We start from the raw sequence: 21005 nt of genomic DNA on the forward strand, positions 1-21005 counted from the left end.
TCCAAATAGGAAGGTAAGCAGAAAGCTGGCTGAGGCTGTCCATCCTGGCAACCTAAGCCGGTGGAGCTAGGACTGCCAACTTGGGAAATAAACTTCCGAGGGAGTTTATATGAAACCATTGTTTCTGCTGCTGTTCCCATCTTTTCATTTCCATGTAGATAGCAATAATAATAATAATAATAGCGATAATAATTGTGGTATTTGTTAAACTTATAATGTACAAGGCCTGGTTTTTAAGCAGTGTGGTAGATGTGATATAAGCAGATCAGACACAGCCCCTGTCCCAGTGCGGGAACTTTTTCTTCTCTATTGTACTCTTCCTAGCGCTTTCAACAGTGCTCTGCACAAAATAGGTGCTCCCTCAACCCAGAATTATTGTTTGTTTAAACAGTATTTCAATCCTCCTTAACATCTGAAAGTGTAGAAGCAGTGTAGTCTAGTGGATAGAGCACGGGCTTAGGAGCCAGAGGATCTGGGTAAACCACCGCACTCGCTATCCATGAGCTTCCTCACTCACGGCCACTTTCCAGAGATCAGACACTGGCTCCCTTTTTAGAAACTCTTCACCCAACCCACAGCTCCCAAGTAGGAGTCATGAGGCAGAGAATTCTCCCCTAGTGTTAGCAAAGGCAAAATTGATGCATAGTTAGATGGTTGGCATGGAAAAGCCTTTAGATCTTCTGTGTGTGGCTTAGTGGATAGAACATGGTCATGGGAGTCAGAAAGACCTGGGTTATAATCCTGCTCTGCCACTCGTCCGCTGTGTGACCTTGGGCAAGTCACTTCACTTCTCAGTGCCCCAATTACCTCATCTGCAAAATGGGATTTGAGACTGTGAGCCCCATGTGCGACAGGGACTGGGTCTAACCTGATTAACTTGTATTTACCCCAGCGCTCAGAACAGTGCTTGGTACATAGTAAGTGCTTAATAAGTACCATAATTATTACTTCATATTCCCCTGCGGCTGGGAGTCATGTGAGCTTGTCGCGGGCAGGGACTGTGTCTGCTAGCTCTGTTGTATTGTGTTCTCCCAAGCTATTAGCACAGTGCTCTGCACATAGTTAGCGCTCCCTCAATTTCCCTGGTTGGTTGAGAGGATGGGAGATGGGGAGCTTAGTGGCCCAACTGTCAGTGTTACATCCCAGAGGACAGACCAAGAAAGGAGGGGCCGGATGGTGAAGATGAAGCAGGAAGAGAAAGATGACTTCCTGGACAGGGATGCACCTTAAGGGTTTATCCGGGCATCAACAGGAATCTGGGCCCAGGATTTACATTATTCACCTCCGTGTCCGGTCACATTCTAAGGAGCAGAATTGAGGGAGGGAGGATGACACAGGAATGCCCAATCTTTCAATCAATCACTGGTATTTATTGAGTGCTTACTCTGTGCAGAACACTGTACTAAGCACTTGGGAGAGTAGAGCACAACAGAATTAGCAGGCTCCTTCCTTGCCCATAACGATGTTGCAGTCTTTCCCTGCCCCTTGGCTTTGGGCTTCCCTGCTCTTGCCCTAAACTCTCCCAAACACCCCTCCTTGGGACTTCCCCCTCCCAAAGGGAAAGAGAAGCAGAACTCACCGTCTCGGCAGATGCTGCTGGGATCCCGTCTCTCTCTCCCAAGGCGATTCACAGGCTCACTACTTCTCCTTTAGGGTCAGGCTGTTTTTAAAGCACTTCCTATGAACTTTCCAGATATCCTCAGCAGCCCCTTCCTATTGGCCGCGGCTGCTCCGTATGAAGCCCGGTAACCCCCCTGCCAAGCCCGGTGCTGATGCAAGGGGGCTAGGCGTGCCAATATTCCCGCTCTTAATGACGGGTGGAAACATGGATGCCAATTTCACAGATATTCCAGTCAGAACATAGTAAAGAAGAACACAGGTCACTTATCAGTATTTCCTTTAGGGCTAAGAAGAATTAGCTTTGGTACAGTCTCGGCTCCTTGTTCACAGCTTTCCTTCCACCAGGAATTCACCCCCTTTCCAAAGCTCCCACCTGATAATCCTCCCTCCTCCATCGGGCACCCCACAATTCATTTTCCTTTTCTCTTTGGGTCACGTCTTCTCAGCTAGTCCCTGAGCATGGCCTAGGGGATAGAGCACAGGCCTGGGAATTAGAAAGACCAGGGTTGTAATCCCAGCTTCCCCGCTTAATAATAATAATAATAATAATTATGGTATTTGTTAAGCACTTACTATGTGTCAGGCACTGTACTATACGCTGGGGTGGTTACAAGCAAATAGGGTTGGACATGGCCTCTGTCCCATGTCCATGGAAAAAGCGCGGGCTTTGGAGTCAGAAGTCATGGGTTCAAATCCCAGCTCCGCCAATTGCCAGCCGTGTTACTTTGGGCAAGTCACTTCACTTCTCTGGGCCTCAGTTACCTCATCTGTAAAATGGGGATTAAGACTGTGAGTCCCCCGTGGGACAACCTGATCACCTTGTAACCTTCCCAGCGCGTAGAACAGTGCTTTGCACATAGTAAGTGCTTAATAAATGCTATTATTATTATTAATCCCCATTTTACAGATGAGGTAGCTGAGGCACAGAGAACTGAAGTGCCTTGCCCAAGGTCACACAGCAGACAAGTGGCAGAACCAGGACTAGAACCCATGACCTTCCAACTCCCAGGCCCGGGCTCTATCCACTATGCCATAAAATGGTTTCACACTTGATATACACCTTGTGAAAATGAGACGGGGTTTAAGAATGAAAGAACAAACTTGAAAGGAGGAACTTGGGGTTAATTATAGGGCCAAGCAAAACTATTCCATAAAAACTAATATTTTAGAAAATGGAACCAGATTAGTTTTTAATCAACCAGAGTTGTCATTAATATATTTTTAAAAATCAGTAACCTTGTACAAACCATTGAAATTATATTTAAATCTTTAACTTTTGAAAGGCAAGAGATGCAATGGCTTTCCCAAAACACACTTGTCTGCTGTGTGACCTTGGGAAACTTGCTTACCAGCGCTTAGAACAGTGCTCGGCACATAGTAAGCGCTTAATAAATACCAAAAAAAAACCCTTCTCTGTGCCTCAATTACATCATCTGTCAAATGGGGATTACGACTGTGAGTCCCATGTGGGACAGGGACTGTGTCCAACTTGATTTTCTTGTATTCACCCCAGTGTTTAGAATGAAGTCTAGCATGTAGTAAACACTTAACAAATACCACTATCATCATCAATGCACAGTCCCCGTCACCTCTTACACTTCTGTACATGTAGTCACATACTCTATTTTTTATGGTTTTATTCGTTAAGCGCTTACTGTGTGCCAGGCACTGTACTAAACATTGCGGTGGATATAGGATAATCAGGTTGGACGCAGCCCCTGTCCCACATAGGGATTGCAGTCTTAGTCCCCATTTTACAGTTGAGGTAACTGAGGCACAGAGAAGTGAATCACATACCAAACAAGTGACGGAATCAGGATTTGAACCCAGGTCCTCTGACCCCCAGGCCCATCATGCTCTTTCCAACACTCATTTATTCATCTATTCCATCTTCCCATTTTCCTTTTCCTTCTTTCTGTAAATTATTTTGGACCCACTTCCCTCCATAATTTGCAAGCTCCTCAAGGCAAGGCGTTTGTATATTTTATCTCTTTTGTACTCTCTCAAGTGCACAGTAAATGCTCAGTGAGTACTATTGATTGATCGATCAAGAAGGCCTTTTTCACACACACCCATCCCAATATCACATCATCCCTCTAGAATCAATCAATCAATCAATCGTATTTATTGAACGCTTACTGTGTGCAGAGCACTGTACTAAGCGCTTGGGAAGTACAAGTCGGCAACACATAGAGACAGTCCCTACCCAATGGTGGGCTCACAGTCTAGAAGGGGGAGACAGAGAACAAAACCAAACATATTAACAAAATAAAATAAATAGAATAGATATGTACAAGTTAAATAAATAGAGTAATAAATATGTACAAACATATATACATATATACAGGTGACCAGAGAGAGGATGAATCAGTCATATTTATTGAGCGGAGCACTATACTAAGAGCTTGGGAGAGGACAGTATAATGTTCTATGCCCACAAGAAGTAGAGATATTTGGAAGGTTGTGATGCTCCACTGAAATAAAAATATGAAGGAAAGCCTTTTCAAATACTAAGATTTAGCCTTGGGACTTTGAACCAGATTTGGGTCACTATTGTCACCGCAGATGTAGCTCCATCTATGTAGCACAGATCCCAGCTCTGCCACTTAGCTGTGTGACTTTGGGCAAGTCACTTAACTTCTCTGTGCCTCAGTTACCTCATCTGTAAAGTGAGGATTAAGACTGTGAGCCCCAAGTGGGACAACCTGATTACCTTTTATCTACCCCAGCACTTGGAACAGTGCTTGGCACATAGTAAACACTTAACAAACGCCATCATTATTAGTATTATGTAGGCAGTGCTTGGTTTTTTTTTTAATGGTCTCCATTAAGCACCTACTACTGTACTAAGTGTTGGAGTAGACACAAAGTAATCAGTTTGGACACAATCCGTGTCCCACTTGGGACTCATCCCCATTTTACAGTTGAGGCAGCTGAAGCTCAGAAGAGTTAAGTGACTCACCCACGATCACACAGCCAAGTGGTAAAGTTGGGATTAGAACCCAGGTGCCAGAGCCAAAGTGATTATGTAGTTTTGCATCTAAATGTGTAAGGCCCCTGAGTGGATGGCGATATTATTGTCATCTTTACTTGGGGTGGTGGGATGAGCCCAGGTCTCCTGAGTTCTAGGTCTAATTCTGCCATTGGCTTGTTGTGTAACCTCAGGAAAGTCACTTAACTTCTCTGTGCCTCAGTTTCTTGACTCGCCTCTCTCCCCACCTGACCGAGATGTTATGAGGGTAAAACCGGTCATGTGAAAGCCCTTTGGAAAAAGTAACAGCATTATTCAAATTCAGAGTATCAATACTACTTTAGGCGAATTACTTTTTCTCTGTGCCTCAGCTTCATCTGTGAAATGGGAATGCATTACCCATTCTCCCTCCAAGTGGACTGTGAACCCCATGCAGGACACGGACTGTGTCCGACCTGATTATCTTGTATTTATGGTACAGTGCTTAGCAATGCATGGCACACCGTAAATGCATAACAGATACTACTATTATTATCATTACGCCAGTCTCTAAACCATGTCCTACCTCTGTCCTGGAATGCTCTCCTTCTTCACATCTAAACTCATTGTGGGCAGGGAGCCTATCTACAAATTCCGTTATATCGTACTCCTCCAAGCACGTAGTACAGTGTTCCGCACACAGTAAGCATATAATAAATACCAAAGATTGATGGATTAATTAATCCCTTCTCCGTGATTGTCTGCTGTGTGTCTTTGGGCAAGTCACTTCGCTGTGCCTCAGTTCCTTCATCTGTAGAAAGGGATGAAAACTGGAAGTCCAACGTGAGACAAGGACTGTGTCCAAACTGATTTGTTGGATCTACCCCAGCATCTTAGTATGATTTAGTACTGTCCAGGTGTTAGATGCTCGCAAAGCTAAATCAAGGGACATGGCTTGTGAAAGCTGTCACTGCCTCTCTTGCGAAAGCAGATTGGAAAAGGATATATGAATTGCTTACCTACTCAATGCGCCTTCCTTCTCAACCCTCCTGCCACCCACCTCTCAATCAACCAATTGATGGTATTTACTGAGCAATTACTGTGAGCAGAGCACTGTACTCAATGCTGCCTTCTAGGAGCTCACAATGTAGCCAGAGAGGCAGTCATTAAAATAAATTACAGGTCGGGAAGAAGCAACAGAATATCAAGGTATGGACATAAATGCCGTGGGTGTGCTTGGGTATCAAAAGTGCTTAGGGAGTATGGACATAAGTATGTAGATCAAACACGGGTATTTATTGATTTCTTTATTTTGAATGGTATTTGTTAAGCCCTTACTATGTGCCAGGAGCTTTACTAAATGCTGGGGTAGATACGAGCTTACCAGGTTGGACACAGTCCCCGTCCGGTAGAATGTAATGCCCATTTTACAGATGATGCCTGTAACTCCCTCCCTCTTCATATCCAACCGACCAGAACACTCCCCATCATCAAAACCGCTCTGAAATTCATTCAATCATATTTATTGAGCGTTTACTGTGTGCAGAGCACTGTGCTAAGCGCTTGGGAAGTACAAGTCGGCAACATATAGAGACGATCTCTACCCAACAATGGGCCTACAGTCTAGAAGGGAAATCACATCTGAAATCACATCTCCTCCAGGAGGTCTTCCCCAAATACTCTCTAATTTTCTCACCTAATACCCTCTGGCTTCCAATTCAGTCCTTCCACCCAGCTAAGCACTTAAATTCTCATAATCCTTGTACCTATCTACATGCCGTCTGGTTTTTTTAAAGGTATTTGTGGAGCACTTATGATGTTGCAGGCACTGTACTAAGCACTGCGGTGGATACAAGCTAATCAAATTGGACACAGTCCATGTTTCATGTGGGCCTCCCAGTCTTAATCCCCATTTTCCAGGTGAGGGAACTGAGGCCCAGAAAAGTGAAGTGGCTTGCCCAACGTCACACAGCAGACAAGTGGCAGAGCTGGGATTAGAACCCAGGCCCACGCTCTGTCCAGTAGGCCACACTCCTTCTCTGTTCCACTCTACTGGCTGTAATTGATCGGAGTGTCTGTGTGGGGATGGAGCTATTGGATTTCAAGCCTCTCGGGGACCACAAACCCAGGGTTTGATGGGGTGTGGGATGCTGGCCATGCCTCCTGTGTGTATCCAGCGCTTAGACCAGTGCTTTGCACATAGTAAGTGCTTAATAAATGCCATCATTATTATTATCATTATGCAGAAAGTCATGTGTTGACGTGGTGTACTAAGTTTCCCCAGCAACCTTCTTCCATCATATACCATTCATTCAAAGCATTGTTTTACAAAACACTTTCTTAGAGTAGTTCCCCCAGACAGGCTCCAATGGCCAATCTCCAGTGGAGATGCAGCTCTCAGACCTGGCATGGAAAAGCGGGGCAGACAGGATCCGATTGGCAAGCCCATCTGGCTTAGCCGATAGAGCTCGGGCCCGGTATTCAGGAGGACCTATCTTCTAATCCCGGCTCCACTACTTATATGCTGTGGGACCTCAGGCAAATCACTTAACTTCTCTGGGCTTCAGTTCCCTAATCTGTAAAATGGAGATTGACTGTGAGACCTCTCTGGCACAGGGATTATGCCCAACCCCATTAGGTTGTATCTACCCCGGCGCTTAGGACACTGCCTTGCACATAGTAAGCACTTTACCAATACCAGAATTATTATTATTACCACTTCCTTCATGGAACTCTTGGGAGGTTGCATCTTTGCTCTCTCATTAGCTTTGGCTTTCCAGTTGGAAGTGAGAGGGCTGGGAAGAGGGAGGAGAGGTGGGGATCCCCTTCACTAGGGGAAGCTGGGAGAGGACTTCCAAGGTATAAATCCCAGCAGGACACCCGGCCTTATTTAGGGAACCATTGATTGAGAAGGAAGTTCCAGAAATAAAAGAGAAAAGAGTTTGGGGAAGAATAGCCCTCTGGAAGCGGCAAGGTCAGTGCTTGACCCTGGCCTTGCCCCAGATTCCTTTGTGGTCGTGGGGATAGGACAGTGTGATTCAACCATGGCTCACTGGGGCGTGAAAGGGTAAATCTGAGTAAAACTGGTTCATATTGTTATGTATCAAAGTTTTGGATAAACAGAATTATCCTGCAGGATGCCGGTGCTTTTGGCAGCTGGGGGTAGATCACAAAGCCGAGTTGATGAAAACTCCGTCATCTGTTAGTCCGCAAACCTTTATCGAGCACTTCTGGAGCACTGAATAAGTGCTCGTATTTCTTTATTTTTTAATGGTATTTATTAAGTGCCTACTGTTTGTCAAACACTGTTCTAAGCACTGGGGTAGATACAACGCCCATCCCACAGAGGGAGAACGGAGAACTGAGGCCCAGAGAAATGAAGTGACTTACCCAAGGTCCTACAGTGAGCAATCGGCAGAGCTGAGATTTGAACCCAGGTCCTCTGACTCCCAGGCTGGGGCTCTTTCCACTAGGCTTCTAAAGAAAAGATCTGGGCCCTGCCTCTGGTGGGCTTGCAATCTAATGCAATAAATAATTGTACTTATTTTATTAAAATGTTTATATCTATGATTCTATTTATTTATATTGATGCTATTGATGCCTGTTTACTTGTTTTGGTGTTTGTCTCCCCCCCTTCTAGACTGTGAGACTGTTATGGGCAGGGATTGTCTCTATTTGTTGCTGAATTGTATTTTCCAAATGCTCTGCACAGAGTAAGCGCTAAATAAATACGACTGACTGAATGAACGCAGGAGATGAAATTTTAGCATATAAATAGCTCCTACCCTGAGCTAAGGGGAAATGGCCACAGATTAGTCTGGCTGACTGAGGACTGGGTGGTATTTCACTGAAGGAAAGAAGTGGTTCTCATAAAAGGTGTCTAGGAACCCTGCAGGGATTTTGCCTTGAAGAGTCAATGGTGTTTACTGAACGCTTATGTGCAGAGCACTGTATTAAGCACTCAGGGCTGAACCCAATGCCTGACCTAGGACAGAGACTCTCCTGAATGTTCTGAATATTGTCTTCTAAAAAGGCTTTGTCTTTTAAAAAGGCTTTGGAAGTAGGAAGAGTGGTGGTCTGTGTGGCTGTACTAATAATCGTATTAATAATTGTGGTATCTGTTAAACGCTTCCCCACAGCACCTGTATATATGTATATATGTACATATTTATTACTCTATTTATTTTACTTGTACATATCTATTCTGTTTATTTTATTGTGTTAGTATGTTTGGTTTTGTTCTCTGTCTCCCCCTTTTAGACTGTGAGCCCACTGTTGGGTAGGGACTGTCTCTATATGTTGCCAACTTGTACTTCCCAAGCGCTTAGTCCAGTGCTCTGCACACAGTAAGCGCTCAATAAATACGATTGATTGATTGATTGATTGATTGAATGTAGGAGAGGGGGCTGAGGCCTGAACGCTGAAGAAAGGACTGATTTGTCCTCCTACCTCAGAGAGTTCTGGTTTCAGGCCCAGATCCAGGGGTCTCACGAGGTTTTGGGCCTTCTCCAGGGGACATGGGACTGTGGGACAGGAACTGTGTCCAATCTGAGTAGCTTGTATCTGCCCCAGCACTTAGTACAGCACTTGACACATAGTAACCACTTAACAAATGCTATTACCAAAAAAATCAACCAAAAAAGACATGGAGAAACCTGGCATAGCAATGAAGGGCAACTTCCTGATACTCATAGCCTTCTAGGGTCACCTCACTGTCCATGGGCTCCTGCCAGCATTGAAAAATTCACTGTGGGCAGGGAACGTGTCTTTCAATGCTGGAGTATTATGCTCTCCCAAGCGCTTAGCACAGTGTTCGGCACAAAGTAAACAGTCAGTAAAGACCATTGATGATGGTGATGATGAAGAACAGTTTAGCCTCCCGGAAGGCAAATGAAGGTTGTGAGACCCCAGACTGGGATTGCTGCATCAGTTTACCGGAGTCTCAGTGGAAATTCTGTTTCTTGAAATTCAGCAAATACCTTGGCGCACAAGGACCGTCAGATTGACAGTTTGTTATGGGAAGCAGCGTAGCTTAGTGGAAAAACCACGGGCTTGAGTGTCAGAGGACATGGGTTCTAATTCCAGCTTCTGCCACTTGCTTATTTTATAACCTTGGGCTATAAGGTTAACTTAACACTTAACTTCTCTGTTCCTCAGTTTCCTCAATTGTAAAATGAAGATTCAGTCCCTGTTCTCTCTCCTGTTTAGACCGTAAGCCTGAGCTGATTAACTTGTATCTGCCCCAGCACTTAGAGCAGTGCATAGTAAACACTTAACAAATACTGCAATTATTATCAATTTGTTAAGGTATCTAAAATTGCGGTATTATACTAACAGTATGTCACACTAAAGGGAGGATCACTTCCCAACAGCAAACAGTCACTTAACTGGAAGTGATAAAGCCAAATCTAATTTTTGAATCTTAAAATAATTCTTTAAAACTGGGTTCTGATGTGGGAGAATTGGCTGGGCTACTGGTGGAAGAGTTTTCCTCGGAATTTTTCTTTGGTTTTGTTTCAACAATGACCGGACAAGAGGAAGCATGATCTGGAAGATTGAATCGAGTGAACTGTTTACATTTTGATTCTGCTGAACCAATGCTTTCTTCCTTTGGGCTTGATTAATCCCATTCCCGTTCATTGTTTTCCATTTCTCTTTAGAGATAGCTATCTATTGTGCGATCAGCGAGGGGGATCAGACAGACAGTGTGGAACCTACCTGTGTGATAGGTGGCCCTTGAATTCAGGCTCAAGTCGTCCATGCTAGTTGTCCATAATAATGATAATCGTGGTGTTTGTTCAGCGCTTACCATGTGCCAGGCACTGTACTAAACGCTGGGGTGGATACAAGCAAATTGGGTTGGACACAGTCCCTGTACCACTTAGGGCTCACAGTCTCAATCCCCTTTTTACAGGTGAGGGAACTGAGGCCCAGTGAAGTTGACTTGCCCAAGGTCACACGGCAGACAAGTGGCAGAGCTGGGATGAGAACCCAGGTTCTTCACACTCACAGGCCCGTGTTCTCTTCATTAGGCCACGCTGCTTTTGATGTTAGCCATCGAGCCATCCATCCACCCATCCAACAATCAATTATATTTATTGAGTACCTTCTGTGGGCAGAGCGTTGTACTAAGTGCTTGGGAAAGAACAGTGGACTTGGTAGACACGATCCCTGTCCATTCATCTCTACAGCCTTCCTGAAACCCCACCTCTTCCAGGAGACATTCCCTTATTCATTATCTTCTTCCCCAGTTACATCCTCACAAGGGAGGCCCAGTGGAAAGAACCCAGGCCTGTGAGTCAGAGAGGCTAATCTTGGCCTCTGCCACTTGTTGTTTGACTTTGGCCATATTGCTTAACTTCTCTGTGCCTTGATTTCCTTATCTGTAAAATAATTTAGCGAGCCCTTACTATGTGCAACGCACTGTATTAAGCATGTGGGAGAGTCCAGTACAACACAATTAGCAGCCGCGTATCCTGCCCATGGTATGTATGAATCACTTTGCAGATTTGGCCTTGGGCTATGGGCTGATAAGAAGTTGTATCTGTTAATAATTGTGGTATTTGGCTTGGTATTTGGCAAGCCAAGCTGAGGTAGATACAAGATAATTGGGTCAGTGGTCTGGCGGATATGGAAGGGGAGGGAGGTCCAGGCTAGAGAGAGGATAGTGGTGAGATTGATGAGATTGAGATACAGTGAGTAGGTTGGGATTAGGGGAGCGAAATATGTGGGCTGCGGTGGAGTGAGAGAGTAGCAAGAGGAAGCAGGAGATGGCAAGGTGATGGAGGGCTTTAGAGCTCTGTTAAGGAGTTTCTGTTTGCTGCAGACATGTTTGGGAAACCACTGGAGGTTCTTGAGGAGTGGGGAAACGTGGACCGAACAGTTTTATAGAAGAGTGATTGTGCAGCAGAGCAAATTATGGGCTGGAGTGGGGAGAGGCAGGAGGCAGGGAGATCAACAAGGAGGCAGATGCAGTAAAAAAATAATAAAATAAATAAGATGACATTTGTTAAGCGCTTACTATCAATCAATCAATCGTATTTATTGAGCGCTTACTGCGTGCAGAGCACTGTACTAAGCGCTTGGAAAGTACAAGTTGGCAACATCTAGAGACAGTTCCTACCCAACAGTGGGCTCACAGTCTAAAAGGGGGAGACAGAGAACAAAACCAAACATACTAACAAAATATAGAATAGATATGTACAAGTAAAATAAATAAATAGAGTAATAAATATGTACAAACATATATACATATATGCAGGTGCTGTGGGGAAGAGAAGGAGGTAAGATGGGGGGGATGGAGATGGGGACGAGGGGGAGAGGAAGGAAGGGGCTCAGTCTGGGAAGGCCTCCTGGAGGAGGCTTTACTATATGCAAAGCACTGTTCTAAGTGCTGGGAGGGATACAAGGTGATCAAGTTGTCCCACATGGGGCTCACAGTCTTCATCCCCATTTTACAGATGAGGGAACTGAGGCTCCGAGAAGTTAAGTGACTTGCCCAAGGACAGACAGCAGATATGTGGCGGATCTGGGATTCAAACCCATGACCTCTGACTCCAAAGCCCGTGCTCTTTCCACTGAGCCATGCTACTTCTAGTAGTCAAGGTGGGTTAGGATAATAATAACAACAATAATAATAATAATAATAATAATGATGGCATTTGTTAAGTGCTTGCTATGTGCAAAGCACTGTTCTAAGCGCTGGGGAGGATACAAGGTGATCAGGTTGTCCCACATGGGGCTCACAGTCTTAATCCCCATTTTCCAGATGAGGAAACTGAGGCACAGAGAAGTGAAGTGACTTGCCCAAAGTCATACGGCTGACAATTGGCAGAGCTGGGATTTGAACCCCTGACCTCTGACTCCCAAGCCCGGGCTCTTTCCACTGAGCTATGGTGCTTCAATAGCTACGCTACTTCAATAGCTACGCTGCTTCAATAAATGTTTGGGTTAACGTGGCAGCAGTTTGGATGGAAAGGAAAGGGTGGATTTTACCGGTGTTGTGAAGGTTGAACTGACAGGATCTGGTGACAGATTGAATATGTGGGTTGAATGAGAGAGATGAGTCGATAACGGGCAAGTTTATGGGCTTGTGAGACAGGGAAGGTGGTGGTGATGTCTACAGTCATGGGAAAGCAGGATACCCAGGTGAACTGAAAAAGCCAGAGAACAGAGTAAGCAATTTAAAGATGTAGTGAAGCAGAGTCTCAATAATAAAGGTGCTCAATACATACCTCTGATTGACAATGCACAATAGCGGTGGACAGTTGGAAGCCCCCTGTAGCTGACAGACCAGGGTGGTGTGCAGCGCTCGGGAGAAGCAGCGTGCATGGTCTAGAGGATGGAGCTTGGGCCTGGGGGTCAGAAGGACCTGAGTTCTAATCCCTTCTCGGCCACTTGTCTGCTGTGTGACCTTGGGCAAGTCGCTTCACTTCTCTGTGCCTCAGTTACCTCATCTGTAAAATGAGGACTATGATTGGGAACCCCAGGGGGAACAGGACAGTGTCCACCCTGATTAGCTTGTATCTACCCCAGCGCTTAGTAGAATACGTGGCACATAGTAATTTCTTAACAAATGCCATTACAAAAAAAAAGCAGAAAAGACTGCAGATGGCATTGAGCAAGCCTCTTGACAAAGACCAATTCTTGCCCAACCAGGGATGACTTCAGTGTAGTCCCTCTGGATTGGACGCCTCCTGCCCATCTTCATTTTCCCTATTCCTGTCCCTCTTCACTTTCTCTCTTTTTTTCCCCCTTTCCTTCTCTCCTCTCTCCCTCTTCAATTGGTGATGCTCTTCAGTGTCACCAAGCAGAGGGAAAGTATCTTGGAAGAGAAGGATTCTGAGGAGGAAGCTGGTTTCTCCTTGACATCTGGGTGCAGTCCTTGCCTTGGGAAATGGCACAGATGTTTTTGTCTTCTAAGTCACTCCTCTTTTGCGTGCTGTCTTGCTTAATTTAGGAGGAATGCAATCAAGGCTGCAAATGTTTAGGAAGTTGGCATAGAACAGCGGTGAAGATAAACTTTGGTCCAGACCACGAGCTTGTTATGGGCAGGGAACGTGTCTGCCAATTCTGTTGTATTGTACTCTCACAAGTGCTTAGTCCAGTGCTCTGCACACAGTAAGCGCTCCATAAATAAGAGGCCTTCCCAGACTGAGCCCCTTCCTTCCTCTCCCCCTCATCCCCCTCTCCATCCCCCCATCTTGCCTCCTTCCCTTCCCCACAGCACCTGTATATATGTTTGTACATATTTATTATTCTATTTATTTATTTATTTATTTTACTTGTACATATCTATTCTATTTATTTTATTTTGTTGGTCTGTTTGGTTTTGTTCTCTGTCTCCCCCTTTTAGACTGTGAGCCCACTGTTGGGTAGGGACTGTCTCTATATGTTGCCAACTTGTACTTCCCAAGCGCTTAGTACAGTGCTCTGCACACAGTAAGCGCTCAGTAAATACGATTGATGATGATGATGATAAAATATCATTGATTGATTGGTATTGGTTTGGAAGCTAGGTGATTGCTTGGCAAGAGTCAGTGTGGTCTACTGGAAAGAGTGCATACTTTAGAGTCAGAGGACCTGGGTTCTAGTCTCTGTGAGTGTGGGCAAGTCACTTAGCATTTCTGTGCCTCAGTTGCCTCATCTGTAAAATGGGGATCTGCTACAAGTTCTCCTTCCTCCTCAGACTGTGAGCCCCGTGTGGGACAGGGACAGGTCTGACCCAATTATCTGGTCTCTACCCCAGCGTGTTAGTACAGTGCTTGGCATATCGAAAGCTCATTACAAATACCACTGTTATTATTATTAGAACTGTTATTTCCCCCAGATTATTCCACAATCCTCCCACCCCTCGTCTACTTTGGATTGTTCTTGTGCTGCCTGGCCAAGTGGCTGAAAAATAATAGTTAATTGATGGTATTTATTGAAGACTTACTCTGTGCAGAGTACTGTACTAAGCTCTTGGGAGGGTACAAAACAAGACATGCATGTGACCTCCTGGAAAGAGAACGAATCTGGCAGACAGAAGACCTGGTTTGCAGATACCACAATAATAATAATAAGATCCCTGCCCAGAAGGAGGTTACTGGCTAGAAAGGAAATAGACAATGAAATTTCCCCTATCTCCATTCATTCATTCATTCATTCAATTGTATTCATTGGGTGCTTACTGTGTGCAAAGCACTGTACTAAGTGCTTGGGAGAGTACAGCATAACAACAAATAGATACATTCCTGCCCACAATGAGCTCACAGTCTAGAGAGGGAGACAGACACTAATATAAATAGGTAAATAAATGAATCACAGATACATACAAATATATACTTATGTGCTGTGGGGATGGAAGGGAGTCCCCAAACTAATCCTGACTAGGCAAGATTTCCTAATGATAATAACAATTGTATTTGTTCAGCGCTTGCCATGTGCCGAACTCTGTACTAAGCACTGGGGACAATTAGAGCAGACACGGTCCCTATCTCACATGGGACTCACCATCCAAGGGGGGAGGGAGAGCAAGTATTTAATTCTCATTTTATGGTTGAGGAAACTGAGGCCCAGAGAAGTCGAGTGACTTGCACAAGGTCACTCAGCAGGCAAGTGGAAAGATACACTGCCGACCATGGGACAGGGAGGGCTAAGGATGGGGTTAAATAAATGGAGATTGGGAGGGGGAGGAAGTTTCAGGCAGGAGGAAAGAAGTGAGCAAAGGATCAGAGTCAGAGGAATGGAAGACGAAGCACAGTGAGCAGGTTAGCTTTAGAGGAGCAAAGAGTGTGAGCTGGGGTGTGGTGGAAGAAGAGAGTGGATGGTAATAACAACTCTGGTGTTAATAACAGCAGTAATAATAATTGTGGTATTTGTTCAGCACTTGCTATGTGCCAAGCACTGTACTAACCACAAGGGTAGACATAAGATAATCGGGTCCCTCATGGGGCTCGCAGTCTAAATAGGAGGGGAGACAGGCATTGAATCCCTGTTCAATCAATCAATCAATCAGTGGTATTTATTGAACACTTACTGTGTGTAGAGCACTGTTCTAAGAGCTCGCGAAAACACAAGACGAAATACAATGCAGCGGAGACCATAGATGCAATCCCTGCCCACAAGGAGTTTACAGTTTACGGGGAGACAGACATAAAAATAGGGGCAATGGGAGAATATAAAGATATTTATTTAAGTATTGTGCTGCTGGGTTAGCTGGGTTGAGGATTTGCAGTGTGGCTTAGTGAAAGAGCTCGGGCTTGGGAGTCAGAGGACGTGGGTTCTAATCTCTGCTCTGTCACTTGTCTGCTGTGTGACTTTGGGCAAGCCGCTTAACTTCTCTGTGCCTGTTACCTCATTTGTAAAATGGGGATTAAGACTTTGAGCCCCACGTGGGACAACCTGATTACCTTGTATTTATCACAGTGCTTAGAACAGTGCTTGACACATAATCAGCACTTGATAATAATAATTATTATTATGGCTGGATTAGGGTTCGGCAATATTAAGAATCAACACGGCACCAGTTTTATGCAGCAGATATGAATGGATAATGTAAAGATAAATTTCACTCTCAGGTTGGTAATGCCCACAGGGAAAATGTGATGATGATGATGATTGATTGAATTTTTTAAGCCAAGCACCGTTCTAAACGCTGGGGTTGATACAAGGTGATCAGATTGCCCCATGTGGGGCTCACAGTCTTAATCCCCGTTTTACAGATGAGTTAACTGAGGCACAGAGAAGTGACTTGCCCAAGGTCCCACAGCAGATAAGTGGTGGAGCCGGGATTCGAACCCATGTCCTCTGACTCCCAAGCCCGGGCTCTTTTCACTAAGCCACGCTGCTTCAGATCTAGCCCAGTCCCATCAGATACCAAAGTCTTCCAGCTAGCCACTCCCCTGGCATCTGCAGGGCTCAAATTCTGATTGCTAAATTTCCTGTTCATCGGATTTTTGAGAACAGGATGCATTGGGCTTTCTGTGAGTTCAGTAAAGCGGCCTTCTAAGTGTTTCTCAAGGGCCGCCCGGAGGAGGGAAGGTAATGAACTCGAAGCCAGCCAGTCTACCGGCAGGATGCCGACTGTGGAATTCTCCAATCCTGACCGTCCAGGCGCCCACTTGCATAACTGGGAGCTTTATTTTCCAGGTGGGAGTCAGAGGTGGGGGCTTTGACTCTTGGGGTGTTCCCCCCTGCCCTCCCTGCTTGACCCCGCCCTGCCAACCGCATGATTTGTTTGTTTGGCTTTTTCTCACCCTGCCCTCTCTCCACCCTCACCACCCCACCCACCCCACGCATCCTGCCTCCTTCTTGACTCCCTTACACCTCTCCCCCCATAGTTCCCTTTGCCTCTCCCCACTCCCTTTCCTGTGGCCCTCTCTGTTTCCTTCCCCCCGACCACCTCGCTGCTGGGTCAGTCCACACCCATAAATCTAGGAGCTTAATTTGTAACCCCAGCTTCTGTCTGCCCCGGCGCTTAGTACGGTGCATGGCACAGAGCAAGCACTTAACACATACCACAATATTATCATTGTTATTCCCTGCTCCTTTTCCAAAATCCAGGCCCCTTGCAGCTTACACCATCCAGGACCTCCAAAAACACAGGGATGATGGGACAGGATTGGGCAGATTGGGGATTGTCCCCTCTCAGAGTCCTCTCCCTCCCAAGCCCGTCCTGCCCTTCTCCCAAGCGTTTAGTACAGTGCTCGGCACACAGAAAGCGCTCAATAAATACCACTGATGCTGCTACTGCCCTGGGCAGCAAATACCAAGGGTAGTAGAATCAAACCAACAGACCTCAAATAGATTTGTTCCAAATGTAATCAGATTATTCCTAGTTTATTCATTCATTCAGTCATATTTATTGAGCGCTTACTGTGTGCAGAGCACTGTACTAAGTGCTTGGGAAGTACAGGTTGGCAACGTATCGAGACGGTCCCTACCCAACAGTGGGCTCACAGTCTAGAAGGGGGAGGCGGAGAACAAAACAAAACATATTAACAAAATAAAATAAATAGAAGATGTACAAGTAAAATAAATAGAGTAATAAATACGTACAAATATATATACATATATACAGGTACTGTGGGGAAGGGAAGGAGGTAAGGCGGGGGGGATGGAGAGGGGAGAGGAGAGGGAGAGGAAGGAGGGGGCTCAGTCTGGGAAGGCCTCCTGGAGGAGGTGAGCTCTCAGTAGGGACTTGAAGAGAGGAAGTTTATGTTTATGTCTCCCAAGCACTTGGTAGAGCTCACAGCACAGAATAAGCACTCAATCTGTACCACTGATTGATGGATTGATTGATGAAGTGTGCTGAAAACTGACTTGGGATGGGACTGTGAGACTGTTTAATTTTTAATCAGCATTTGCAACGTGCAAGGCTCTTGACTGAACAGCACAGCCAGAGAAAAGGTTTAGCTTCCTCCTCCCTGTCCCTCCACAGCTTCATTCTGGTATACCAAGAAGGATCTATGACTTAGCTACTTTGGAGTAACTTAGAAAACAATCCCTTTCCATCTTTATTTAAGATGGGCTTCTGAGGGAAGTGGGGGTCCTGCTTCTGTTGATCTAAAGAAGCTCAGGGTGGCAAAACCTGGCCAGGCCTGGCAAGTGCGAAAACACAGCAAAAAGTGCAAAAAACACTGCCAAAAGTGCAATAACACAGCAAAAAGGGCAATAACATGGCAAAAGTGCAATAACACAGCAAAAGGTAGGTTTATGGTGCATGGTATGGTACATATTGTTAAGTTTTTCAGCTGCGAACACATATTTTAGCTGATTTACAGGAAACATGATGAGTGGGGTCAGGGGAGGGGACTCACACCCCCCACCCAGAACCAACCAAAAACCATTTGCAAAAGCCACATTTCACTCACCTGCTGATTTTCTCCTTTCTCTGGGAACGTTCTTTATCAAAACCACATCCACTTAGCATTTTCAGTGCTCAGCCCATCGGACTCCTTTCTGGTTAATCACCTTCAGGTATCCAACCAAATGCTACTTATTGAACACTTACTGTATGCAATGCACTATACTAAGCGTTTGGGAGGGTAAAATGCAAGTAGATCCCTGACCACAAGGAATTTACAGACTAGAAGGGGAGATAGTTTCATCCTAAGACTAACTGAAAGTTTGTAGCCTGTTTTTTTTTTTTATCTCAAGGAATTAGAAACCTGCCTAGAGATAGATGTTTGCCCCATCCAATTTCTAGATGGTAAAAGCAGCACGGTCTTAGTGAAAGAACCCTGAGAGTCAGGGGACCTGAATTCTAATCCCAGCACTGTCACATGCCTGCTGGGTGACCCTGGTCAATCACTCTGTGCCTCAGTTTCCCAACCATAAAAGGAGGGTTTAATACCCGTTCTCCCTCTTAGACTGCGAGCCCCTTGTGGAACAAGAACTGTATCTAACCCGATTAACTTGTATCTACCCCATGCTTAGAAGAGTGTTTGACACATAGTAAGCACTTAACAAATACCACACTTATAAATTATAATTATAAGGAGCTCATAGCCTAGAGGGAGAGACAGCCAGATTCTAAGGCTAACTGAAAGTCTGTAGCCTGGTCATCTCAAGGAATTGGATACTTGTCCAGTGATAGATGTTGTCGCCTCCAATTCCTAGATGGTAAGAGCAGCTCTGCAGTTGTCAGTCTTCGCTGGGAAAGTGAAGCAGAAGTTGAGGTGGTTTTTCCACTACAAGCAATCCATGAAAATATCCTACTAGGGCCTTACTGACCTGAGTTAATAAAGGCAGAAGTAGATGGTTTGTTTCCTGTATTTGTTTTATTTTAGGGTATTTGTTAAGCGCTTACCATGTGTCAAGCACTGTTCTAAGTGCTAGGGTAAATAGAAGTTTATCAGGTTGGACACAGTTCCTGTCCCACAAGGGGCTCACAACCTAACTAGGAGGGAGTAAGATTTAATCCCCATTTTGTAGTATTGGCTCTGCCACCTGCGTGCTGTTTGACCTTGGGCAAGTGATTTAATTCTCTGGGCCTCCATTTCCTAATCTGTAAAATCGGGATCAAATGCCCGTTCTCCCACCCCTTAGGCCACGAGCTGTGTGTGAAACAGGCACTATGTCTGTTTGGATTGTCCTGTATCTATCCCAGGGCTTGGCGCATAGTAGGTCCTTAATAAACATCATCACCATTAGTGTGGTTGCAGATAGAGCACAAACCTGGGAGTCAGGAGGACCTGGTGGCTTTGGGGAAGTCATTTCACTTCTCCGTGCCTTAGTTACCTCATCTGTAAAATGGGGATTAAGACTGTGAGCCCTGTTTGGGACAGGGACTGGGCCCAACCTGATCTAGTCCAGCACTTAGTGTGGTGTCTAACTCAAAGTAAGCACTTAACAAATACCATTTTTTTTTAAAAGACCTGGATTCTAATCCCTGTTCTACCACTTGTCTCATTTGAGTCCCTTGGGCGAGTCAGTTTATTTCTGCATGCCTCAGTTTCCTCATCTGTAAAATGGGGATACTCGTTCTCCCTCCCTCTTAGGCCATGAGCCCCGTGTCTGACTCAATTATCTTGTATCCACCCCAACACTTGGTAGTAATAGTGGTATTTATCAAGCACTTTTGGTGTGTAGAACACTGTTTTACACATTGAGAAAGAATACGCTGGGGGAGAGGGGCTCACCATGGTGTCTTGGGAAAGTGGTTGAACTGGGCCCAGACAGGTGGGAACTTCCAGACTTCCTGGGAAAGAGACTGTAGCCCAGCTTCCAAAAAGTGAGGCATAGATGTTCGATATTTGTATTAAATGTACCTTGTGCTTCACAAATACCATAGTCTTTAGGTCAGGGAAAATGAACCTGGAAGCTATGAGCCCACTGTTGGGTAGGGACCGTCTCTATATGTTGCCAACTTGTACTTCCCAAGCGCTTAGTACAGTGCTCTGCACACAGTAAGCGCTCAATAAATACGATTGATTGATTGATTTACCAGCACGAAGAAGCATTTTCAAATGCCTGAGCACAGGAAACATACCACAGACCAGAGAACAGTCAAGCATCTTTAGTCAGGCGAGTTTTCTTTACGGCTATGATACAGGTTCAGCGACAGAGGCTACACACAGCAAAGGGCTCTGTGGGCGGTGGCACCAGTGGCAACTCGGGGGGACAGGCTGAACACAAAATTCCTTGGTGGAAGGAATAACTGCCCAGGCCTGGTTCACCCCATCACCGGTAGTCGAACTCCAGAGGTGAAGACAGTGACGTCAACGCCGTCCTAGTCTCCCCGCGGGTGGCTCTTTGGTGTTGGCGGGATTTTGTCTCCTCGGCAGTGATTTAATACGCATCCTCCCTGTCGAATGAATCCCCAAATAATAGTAATTACACGGGGGATGCTTTTGAAATGTGTCAGACTTTTATGAAGCAAGAACAACAAGGAAAGAGATTTGGCAAAGCTGAGTTTGGACAATATCGCCACGTGGCCTAGCGAAAGAAC

At 45.3% G+C, this 21005-nt stretch overlaps 1 protein-coding gene across 1 annotated transcript in view; it reads right to left on the bottom strand.

Moving 5' to 3' along the window:
* Positions 1–20581: 20581 nt before the first annotated feature.
* The window catches only part of SELL (selectin L), a 28208-nt gene continuing 27784 nt past the window's right edge, over positions 20582–21005 (bottom strand). The window contains exon 11 of the mRNA XM_038757870.1: positions 20582–20861. Coding sequence (XP_038613798.1) covers positions 20846–20861 — 16 coding nt within the window. The 3' untranslated portion in view covers positions 20582–20845. The remainder of the gene's footprint in view (positions 20862–21005) is intronic.

The sequence above is a fragment of the Tachyglossus aculeatus genome, chromosome 16, assembly GCF_015852505.1.
Source record: "Tachyglossus aculeatus isolate mTacAcu1 chromosome 16, mTacAcu1.pri, whole genome shotgun sequence".
NCBI lineage: Eukaryota > Metazoa > Chordata > Mammalia > Monotremata > Tachyglossidae > Tachyglossus > Tachyglossus aculeatus.